This window comes from Marmota marmota, unplaced genomic scaffold (genome assembly GCF_001458135.2).
Source record: "Marmota marmota marmota unplaced genomic scaffold, marMar, whole genome shotgun sequence".
Classification (NCBI taxonomy): Eukaryota; Metazoa; Chordata; class Mammalia; order Rodentia; family Sciuridae; genus Marmota; species Marmota marmota.
The window spans coordinates 23,232,793-23,244,005 of NW_026000019.1; the positions used below are offsets into that span (position 1 = coordinate 23,232,793).

The 11,213-nt window shown below is 45.0% G+C and overlaps 1 protein-coding gene across 1 annotated transcript in view; it reads left to right on the forward strand.

Moving 5' to 3' along the window:
• Nucleotides 1-260: 260 nt before the first annotated feature.
• The window catches only part of Ildr2 (immunoglobulin like domain containing receptor 2), a gene marked incomplete at its 3' end in the record, with an annotated part of 62,942 nt that continues 51,989 nt past the window's right edge, over nt 261-11,213 (forward strand). Inside the window, exons 1-2 of the mRNA XM_015491639.1 lie at nt 261-326; nt 10,695-11,210. Coding sequence (XP_015347125.1) covers nt 261-326; nt 10,695-11,210 — 582 coding nt within the window. The remainder of the gene's footprint in view (nt 327-10,694; nt 11,211-11,213) is intronic.

Sequence of the window (11,213 nt, forward strand, 5' to 3'; positions counted from 1 at the left end):
TGGAGGGTGGGATTGAGGCTGACCTTTGACTACCATCTCAGTGTAGTTTATTAGTTTTTTTCAGTTTTTCTAGTTTTCCTCAGCCAGTTTTTGTAATTTTCTTAGAAAATTGTTGTGATAATCAGCTTTTCGTTACTGTGACCAAAATACCTGACAAGAAAAACTTAGAAGAAAAGTTTATTTGGGGCTCAGAATTTGACACCATTCAGTCCCTGGTCAGCTGGCCCCATTTCTCTGGGCCTGAGGAAAGGCAGAGCATCATGGCAGAAGGGCAGTCACAGAAAAACGTTCAGCTTATGGCAGCCATGAAGACTGGAGTGAAGAGAGTGAGGAAGAGGCTATAGTCCCCAAGGACAAGATCCCAGTGACCTGCTTTCTCCAGGCATGCCTCGTCTGCCTGTAGTTATTATCTGGTAGCCTATTCAAATTATTAACCATAAAGTGGATTAATCCATTGATGAGTTTATAGTTCTCAAAATCCAATCATTTTCTAAAAGCCCCACCTCTGAACCTTGCTGCACTGGGGTCCATGGTTGGAACATGAGCTTTCGGGAAATATTCCAGATCCAAATTGTAACAATTATCTATTACATTTGGATTTTCAAGTATTGAAAATTTGGAAAGGGGATGAAGCAACTGAAACTTTCATACTTTATTGCTGGGACAGATGCTTGACAGTTTATTACATTTATCAGAGGAGCCAGCAATTCCACTTTTTTAGAAGGAATGAAACTATAGTCATACAAAGCTTATAGATAATTTTTATAGCCTCTCTATTCATAAGAACCCCAAGCCAGAAAATCCAAATGTTCATCAACAGGTGAATTAATAAGTTACAGTCTACTGACAGATGTCTACTAAGTATATGTCTACTCAGAAATGAAAAGGAATGAACTAGCACTGATACTCATCAGCATAGATGCATTTTGAAATTTTGTTGAGTAAAAGAAGGTATACATAAAAGGGTACATATTATATGATATAAAAACGTGAAAAATCCAGATATGGTTCATGCCTGTAGTCCCAGCAACTTGGGAGGCCAAGGCAGGAGGAGCCCAAGTCCAGCCTGGGCCACTTAGTGAGACCCTGTCTCAAGATTAAAACATTAAAAAGGCTGGTGACATGGCTCAGGAGTAGAGCACCCAGGTTCAATCCCCAAAATCATCATCATCATAAAATAAGGCTCAAGAAAAGGTGAAACCACAGTATAGACGCGATATCAGCCACAACCTGGGTCCAGGAGGCCAGGGAAAGAGGTTGACACAGGAAACATAGGTTGGCAGAAATATTTCATGCTGTGTAGTTGTAAGGAATACATGTCAAAATTCATCTAACCATACACTGAATGTGTGCATTTTATTGCATGTAATTTATAGCTCAAAAGTTGATTTTATAAACAAAAGAAATATTGGCTTAAAAGGAAGGTGATATTTGCTTGTATTTTAAAACAAATGTTTACAGTACTATTGTCCCTTTCCTTCTCATTCCTAATATTATGGGTATCTTTTAAGTTTTTTCTTAGTACTGCCCAAACTAATTTTTTTTAGAAAAAAATTTTATAACTTTATTTTATTTATTTTTGCATTACAATTCTTAATAGACCACTAAACCATACCTTTATTTTATATCTATTTATTTTAATGTGGTGCTCAGGGTCAAACCCAGTACCTACACGTGCTTGGCAAGTGCTCTACCCCAGTTGAGCTACAACCCAAGCCCTCCAAAAGTTATCTTACGGATGGCTTTAAAAATCTGTTTGGGTTTTACTGTCAGCGTCACGGTTTTCCTTTCCATTTTTGAGCTTATTACTCTCTGTCTCTACTCACCTCAGGCTGTTTTGAAATTCTTTTCTAGTTTTTAGAATAAAAAGTGTATCCATTCTTTTCAATGTCTACACTATGTGTGTGGCTTATTTTCTCTCTTTTACACTAGTTGGATCAATCAGTTTTTCTCTACTTTCTCTTCCACTGGTTCTGAAGTTCACATCTTATTGCTCTTCATTCTTTCCTTACCCATTACGTTTTAAGGTTCTTGTTTTAAAACATACACTCTTATCACAACTTCTATAGGTATCCATACTCCCCGTTCCCAAGCAGGCAAGAAGCTTAGAAAATTAATACTTCTCCCTCTCCATCTCCTCTTCTACTGCTCCCCCATCCTGCTGTCCCTGTCATGCCTTGTCAATGTCATCCAAGATTTTAGTTTTAGGTTTGTTTGGTTTTAGGTTTTTAATAATACCAATATTGAGACATAACTGAAGGATAACCAACTGAGTATATTGAAAGTGTTGTTGTTGGAGTTTGATGATACATGTATACATGTATACACCTGGAACTGTTACTGCCATCGAGATAATAAACATATCCATCTCCCAAGTTCCCTCGCCACCCCTGCGTTGCTTGAGGCTGCCCACAGTTCACAATGCTGTTCATTTTACTTTAGGCTTTTCTTTTGTTTATATACTTTCCTTATATTTCCTTCTATGTCTAATCTGCTATTAACACCATCCAGTGTATTTTCTCATCAGATTGTTTATAGTTTTCATCATTAAAAGTTAACTGAACCACATATATATATACACACACATATAGTTATTATAATCATATTAAACCTTATAACTATATTCCATGTTAAAAAAGGTAGAAAAGAGAGATAGACCATATTGAGTAGAGAAATGGAAGACAGATAGTAACCTTGAATCATCTTTACTCGTTTATGTCATCTGAGTCATTTCTGGTCTGTCTCTTTCTACTGGCTGACTTTCTTCTTCTGGTCTGCATTGTCTTGCTTCTCTGTGTGCATGTCTGGAAGTATCTGATGGGATGCTACTCTTATAAACTTTAGCCTTTTAAATGCTGCCTATTTCTGTATTCTTATAAATATTCTTGTGCTTTGTTCTGAGTCACAGTTTGGTACTTAGAAACAGTTGAAGACTGTTTTGCTTCTTTTGAATCTTGCTTTTGTGGTTTCTTGTGTGAGATCCGAGCAACCACTAGGACTAATTTCCTCCTCTATTGATACTGCACCCTTCTGAGGACTCCACCTGAGGACTCATGAGTCTGGAGATTTCTCCATTTTGGCTGATGGGAAACAAACTATTTCCAGCCCTGTGTGAATCCAGAGACTGCCCCCCCCCCCAATCCTTTCTCCCAGTCCTTTCCCTGGCACCGTGGTTCCCGCCCACGTCGGCGATGATCAGCATTCAGCTTTAGCTACAGCGAGGAGGGAGTCTCTCCCTTTCTATCTTTCTGGTAGTCTGCCCACACACTCTTGCCACTGTGTCCAACCAGGACACCTGAGCCCATCCCCTCAGCCCCAGGAGTCCCCTGGCTCTGCCCAGTCTGCCCTTCCTGATACCACATCCTGGGGCTCTCCCCTGGCAGCAACCTGGGACAACCACAGGCTCACCTTGTTTTCCCATCTGTTCCCTGATAGACCCTCTCTGAAAAAATTGTTTCATATGTATTCGACCAGGGTTTTAGTTTCAGGCTGCTGGATAAATCTGTTCCCTGTTACTCCATCTTGATCAAGATAACTCCCTTCTTATTTTAATCTTAAAACAGTATTTAGACTAAACTACTAAATTTTAGATAGGTGGACAAGGGAGACCTCCCTGCAGAGCAGGTGACCTTTAGAACAAGGTAGGATAGAAAGGAATGGAGAGAGGAGCATTCTGAACAGAGGGAACAGTATATGTAAAGGCTCAGATGACTCAGATGTCCTCGAGGTAGAAGACTGGTGCATGCTGAGGTTGGAGAAATCGACAGGATTGAGAGTGGCCACTAGGAGTGGTTCAACTACAGCTCTAAATAAAACCGTTGCCATTTAAGGGTTTTATTTTGTGTATTTATCATTTGTTTTTGATTGACAAATTACTACGTACAACATTCTTTGAAATATGTGCCCACTGCAGAATGGCTGAATCGAGCTGATACAAGCATTACATCATGTACTTATTTTCTATGCTGAGAGCACTTGAAACCTACTGTAAGGTTTTTAAAGACATATCAATGTGTGGTTTGCAGTTTAGGAAGATCAGTTTTGTTGTTGAAGAAGGGCTCACAGCAGGATGGATGTGCACAGTGAGACTGTTAGGAGGCTCCCTCAAGAGTCCAGGTGGCAGACGATGGTGACTTAGGACAGAGAAACCACAGTAGACGTGGAGAGGCGAGGGAGAACTCAAAGGGCATCTCAGGGAAAGAGAGAATGAGCTCATACGAGGAGTGTGTAAGAGAGAGAAAGGAGGGATCCCTAGGTTTGGGTTTGAGTAACTCAATGGCAAGTGATGCTTTTTCTAAGAGGGAGACAGAGGGGGGCAGCTAATGCCAAGGAGGGCCCAAACCTTCCCCATAATTTCTGGTATCTGCTCCTCTCCCTCTTTGGTACAATTCATTTAAAGAAATCTACGTAAACATAATTCTACATAAACAGAACAGCTTTCCCCACTTTCCAACCAAATCAGCTCTCCTATTCAGAAATTATAAAGGCTGGCAGGGTTTGTTGGGGTGTGTGTGGGAGGCTGGGGATGCAGAGTTCCCTGTGGTCATGTTGACTTCTAGATGTCTACTGTGTATTCAAGTGGAGATGTCAAGTAGGCAGTCAGCCATGTAAGCTGAAGCTCTGGCTGGAGGTGGAATTTGGAAGTAAGCCACATAAAGATGATATTTAAATTCATGGAAATGGATGAGATCACCTAAGGAGAGATTGGAGAGGAGGAAAAGGATCCAGGATGGAGTTCTGAGGAACACTAGCATTTAGAAGTCAAAGAAGGAAGACCAGTAAATGTGAATAAGGGGGGACATTCTAAGAAGTGAGAAGTGCAGGAAACCAAGGAAAGAGAACCGTTCTGGCAGGAAGGCACTCAGTTATTCAGTGCCTATTTATTAAGAGCCTACTGAGTACTAGGCTACCTTAAGCACAATAATAGGTGGATAGAAGAAAGCTTCTAATGAGGAAAACAGACAATAAAGAAATACACATTCATACCCCTACCAAGATGTCAGGTCATCTTATAGCACAAGTTGAGTAAGGAAAACTAATGCAGGATAAGGGAATAGCAACGGAGGGACTGTGCAGTTTTAGGGTGGTCAGAAAAGACCGTCTATGAGGAAATGAAATCTGAGCAAAGACTGGAATGAGGAGGCAAACCATGAAGATATGGGAGGAAGAGCATTCAGACAGGGGACAGCAAGTCCAGAGCTCTGAGGTGGGAGCACACAGGCACGTTCAGCGAGGCGAGCGACCGGGGTAAATGGGTAGGGTGAAGGTAGAGAGGCTATTAGGGAGGGAGTGGGGGCCAAGTCCTATAGGGCTTACAAGACCACCATAAGGACTTAGAGTTTACCTACATGGGGTGAAGCCACTGGAGGCTTGGACGGCTTCCACTTTTTTTTTTTTAACATGAAGTGTAAGGTGTAATTTCTAGCCAAATGTTATGAAAATCACCCGAGAAAACCAGTGTGTTCATGTAAAACATGTCCTAGTTTTTTCCTGATGTTGGTTTGAGTTAAGCTCCTGACGTTGTTCACTGTGGGTCCTCCCTCCATCCTGTGATGATGGTGGCGCTGATGAGAGGATACATGCATTACAAGGTACTGTGTTGGATTCTTTGCTAAAGGCTCCTGGAGGGTCATTTCATCTCCTCCTCATGCAACCCCATGAAACGGATTCTGTGATTTTGCCGGTTTGCAAAGGGGAAACTGAGGCCACACCACACATGAGTGACCTTGAGCTCTAAGCACTCCCTGCTTCAACATTCATACACCAATCTGCTCCTTACGGATGCTCTTTTTACTACCAAATGCTGTGCCAAAGCAGAGGGGAATCTCCAACTACCTTCTAGACACTGCCTGAACACACCGCTGTGCTCTGCAGTGTGGAGGATCCTCCTGCTTGCTCAGGCTATACATGCAACTCTTGTCGGGTCGTGTGGATTCTGCCTGTTGTCTCCCTGTGGAGTCTGTTGGTTCTTCCTTGTGCTGTCCCATAGTGTAGTTCTATGCTTGGCCCTTCTAGGGATCTGGTAAGAAACTTTCCCAGGGGAGTGGCCTCTGTTGGTTTCTCTTCCAACTCCTGCTACACTCTGCAGCCAGATAAACTGCCCAAATACAGGTCTGATGTTCTTCTGCTTAGAAATTCTCATGGGGGTGTTCTTTGCCTGTGGAGTTAAGTCCACACCTGGTGGCTTGGTCTCCCCTGTCGGTCCCCAGCCTACCTGCCCAGCTCATTACTGGCTCTGCGCTTTGTGGACCCAAGCTCCAGGCAGCAGGTCCTGCTGTCACTTGCCTGTTCCTTGCACCTCTGTAGGACCTCCTTGTCCCTTTCTCAGGGTCACCTTTACATGAAGATATCTCTGACCAGCACTATTGATGGATAATTGATCCCTCTCCATCTCTTGTTTCTACATTATATCTGGTACATGTCCTACCAGACCCTGTCACACATCATATTGAAAGACCTCGTGTTTGCCCTTCCCCATGCATATGGATACAACTTGATTATTAGCTCTTTGAGGTAGGAGGATGTAGTTCATTCACCTTTGAATGCCTATCTTGAATTTCTAGATATAATGGACACTTTTGTGTGTGGAAAATGGATGAACTTAGGCAACAGAAAGATGAGGAAAAGGAAGGTGAATAACCTGGAATAGTTTGTAATTAAAGAAATTTATGATGATTCTCTCCGTGTGTAGGGCACCCCGAATTGGGGGAGGGGTACTGCACCAACACGTGTGAGAGAGTCCCCCCTCACAACTCCAGCACGGTCCCTTGGACCTAGAGCCCTGCTTGCCCATTGGAATCAGAATTGCTCTGCTGCTCATTTGGGGGGCCATGAATGCTATTCAGGTCTCCAGAAGATGCTCACATCTAAACAAAAACAGAAGCAAAGGGAAAAAGAGGGCTCCTAAAGGAAGCAGCCTTACTTCAATCTTTGGCTCAAATTACAAAGAGATTACAGTTGGAACTCTCCCTTGGTAAGGGCTCCCGGGCCCCGCTGCTCACAATTAACCTGATTAACTGAGCACAATTGAAACATCAGGAGAGCAGGTGTACATTTGGGGGCTCTTTGGGCGGCTGAAAATACAGACCTGACAAACACCTGTCCCCCTTCTCTCCTTCCTCCGGGGTTGTCCTAGAGACTCAGTCAATTTTGGCAGAAGCCTATCTTCTGACCAGCAAGTTTTTTTTACATTGTAGAAATGAACTTAGGCAACAGAACATAGTACAGTACATAGAAATCATAGAGAAGAAAATGTAAATTGGTGATGGTCTTACCCAGAGATGGCTATTGTTACTCTTTTATTGTTTCCTTTGTCTCTTTTAAATGCACTTTTTGACATTTGAGTCCATACTGTAAGTATCCTTTTATGTTCTACTCTTTTTTTCTTCACACTATCCTTTGATGGACTCTTGGGGAAAGCATTGGGGAGAGCTGATGCAGGGGAGGCTATCCCACTGCTGGGGGCGGGGGGGCGTCTGGCCTCAGGATGGAACACAGAAGTACCCAGCCCAGCACCCACCCAGCATCCAGCCCTGCTGCAGTTGGACTGAAGCCTGAGGCAGCCGGCTCTTGGATTAGATCTGCCGCAAGTCGACTTCTCAGCATGTTCTCTAGTCTTTTACTTATTATATACTCACCACTGTTCTTGCCAGTTCATATTTTGGGGATGGGGTGGCATCATGCACTTTATATTTGCTTTTTTAAAAAAACGAAACAATTTTTTCCTCAACGTGAAAGGGCTTCCAGATTAAAAAATGTTTCCATTTTCAGCATAGAGCCTCCATTTTAAAAATTTCTTTTGTTTAATTTAGTTTTTTTAACCTTATAATTGAGGATGGTTTTGAAGGTTTGGGGGATGGGAAGGCAGCACAAGGAAGGAGAAATGAACCCAACTTAGATGAGAAGCATGGCATCTGTTCTTGAGGCACACTGCCTGTATTCCTCCTGGAACACAAGATCGGAGAGGAGCAATGGAAATGTGATTCTATGCGTGTGCTTTATAAAGACCTGTGTTAGCAGGATTCGTGTGCGTGCACGCCTGTGTCTGCAAGAAGACTGTGTTTTAAAGGATTCGGTGGGATTGTATTTATAACTATGTGGTTGCTACCAGCTACCAGCATGTCTCCTTGCACTGGTTCACTTCCCTTTTCCTGTGTCCCAATTCTGTTCTAAAATGTACAGTTTTGAGGGAGCAGCCTGTTAGCCCACCTGCCTCCCCACCAAACACAACCCTAGCTGTGGCTTCCTGGGAATTCTGGTCTGGTCCCACATAGGACTTGTTCTGACATGTTGGTTTCCAGTTGCAGGAGAAAGTGTCAAGATGAGCCACTCTCTATTTAGGGTCCTGTCCTACGCGGCAAGGACAAATGGACAACTGGAGCTTAGCCAGAGGGTAGGTACATTTGAAAACATTAACTCCACAGCTTCCCAAGAGGTTAGGCGTTGCTTCTTAAACATTAATGTGCATCAAAAGCACTTGGGGAAGGCAGATTTCCAGGCCTGCCTGGCATATCAGATCTCATCAGTTATAGTAAAGCCTGGGAATTTGACTTCTAAGTGGGCCTGATAATGTGATTCTGGTATTGGAAATTCAAAAACCACACTTGGAAGAACACGGGATTCTGGGTGTCACACTCTACTACCCTCCATCAATATGGCAAAATAATATGCCCCATCCTCCTCCCAGCTCCCTACCTTAGGCTGCATGCTTTGAATCAGTAGGTATACCCTTAAACCCTTAAAGCTTGTTACCTCCATCATTTTGGTAATAATGTGCATTTGGGAGGGGCACACACTAATTTGGGGGATGACCTGCAGCCCCACTCATGCAGGAAGACTCAGGATAGACCACCTGTAGCTCTTTGGGTATAAAGTGGGCATGCAGGATGCTACGCCGACTTCCAGCTCCTGGGATGATAGACCAGGTGCCTGTCTTCTGTGATTCCCTCTGGCTGAGCTCTTCAGCACACTGCTTGCCTTCCCTGGAAGTGTGCACAGGCATGTACTCTGAGCACACATGCAAAGCTCACTTCTGTGGGCCTTCACTTTCCACTTCACCAGCACATCCTGGGTCTCTTCACTCAGTCCATTTCCCGTTTTCACCTGTAGAAACTTGTTTTTGTGTCCAAATTGTGTATAAAAATGCCATTGTTAAGTGTGCTCAGATACTGAACATTATTCAAACGCTTTGGCATACCAGGTATGCACATACATATAGCAGCAAATGGCAGAACATAATACAAACACTGCCTCATCTCAAACCTCTGGTGTCCTCAAACCCTTTTATGGTGCAGACTCGATCACTTTGGAGTCGGATGATCTAAGTGCAAATGCGAGTGCTGTCTTTTACTAGCTACCTGACCTCAGAGGAGTTACTTATACTCACAAGGCCTAAGTGTCCGTATTAGGATTAAATGAGAAATATTGTAGAACATGGAGATTCTATGCCTAGAATCTAATAAGAAACTCACAAATGTTAGGTACCTCCTTTGTTTCTATATACTTTTTTTTTTCATCTCACACAGCATGTTATTCAGGTTTCTTAGTGGTGTGCACCAAAAATCATCTTGGCAAAAATAAAACAGACAGGAAGAGAGTTCATGAAAAGATACTAGGAGGCTCCAGCCAGGAAAGCTGGAGATCCAGATGCAGAAGACAGTCTGGAACCCAGAGAGGCTAGCAAAACAGATGGTCACACTGTCCTGCCTCCTGATGACTCGCTCCATATTGCTGTGACCCAGAGGCCAGGCTTGACCTGCCTGGGTCAAGGATCTGCACTCTGGCTGGAGCAATCGGGAGCTGCTCTGGACTTTCAGCTCCTGGAGTTGGACTTGCTCAAAAATGTGAAGGGAGCTCAAAAGCCAGGTAGCCATGGAAGACCCCCACTCAGGGTCTCCTCCTGGTTTCCTATGTGCTCAAGTCACCCCTGCTTTCAGATGTGATTATCCTGAGGTGTGGAGTTAGGAACTCTTCTCAAGCCAGGGCCACTATTTTAGACCTTTCTGTGTTGTCTGCCCATAATGCCCCACACATGACATCTTTCCACTACCAATCCCTGACCATCCCAGATCTTGCCCATTCTGCACATGCAGAATGTGCAAGTGCTATCTCTCCTTATGGTGATCCTCACCCCCTCAAGACCAACTAGCTCCTTCCTTCCTGTTCCCCAGGAAGTTTCCCTGTGTCTCTATGACCACATTTGCTGGATTTTACAATGAATATGTATTATTTTGACCCTAATGGTCTGACTTTCTCCTCTCTTGAACCCAAGATGAGGTTCCCTGAAGGCAGAAGTCTGTCTTATCCTCGGATCCTTAGTTCTTAGCACCTAGGAGAGACGACACATATTTGGTAAGCCAAACATATATTCCTTAGTTCTGTCTCAACACCCTGTGACTCCTTTCCTACACAAGTGACAAATCCATTTTAGAGATGGGAATAATCCAATGAGCATGCCCTGCAAAACATACTGGACAGATGTCAGTCACAAATGTTTATTTCATTCTAGTTTTGCCTGTTTTCTGTTAAAAGGCCGTATGCTCTTATTCTTTAACAGGGAAAAGTTGTGAGGCGGGATTCCCGCCTACTTTTTTCAATTCTGCCGCGTCTTCTGGTTCCTTGCATTGCCAAAAAGAGAGCCAGACTCAGGGGTGGGGGCCCAGAGAAAGCAAACCTCCTGCCTACCGGACCTGCAGCCTAATATCTGCCAAGTCCGCACAGGTTCCCCACCTCGTCGCCCATGCACAGAAAGCCCGCTGCTGTGTCTCCGGCCCACGTTCTTGCGGGGTTTCCGCTCGCTGTCTCAGCTGGGGGAAACACGAGGGTCGCTCCTGCTTCCCAGCGCCTCCCCTTCGCGGGCTGTCCGGGTGCCTCTGCGGCTCTGCGCTGACCCCGGGCCGCGGGGGCGGCACGTGATCGGGAAACTTTGGCAGCCGCGCAGCGGGCGGGGAGGCGCGGGCGACGGCCGAGCTCCCCCACGCGGCAGCTCTGGCGGGCGGCGCCCCCGCGCTCGCTGCTGGGCTTGCAGGTCGCCGCGGCTGCAGGGAAGGCGCCGCCGAGCGCAGCGCACAGCCCGCCCGCGGCAGCGCGTGTGTCCGCCGGGCTCTCCGGCGCCACCAGCCCGCGTCGCAGCCAGCCGGTTCTCCTACGTTCCCAGCCCGGCTCTCCAGCGCGCCAGCCGGCTTCCTGCGTGTCCACCCCGGCTCTCCTGCGTG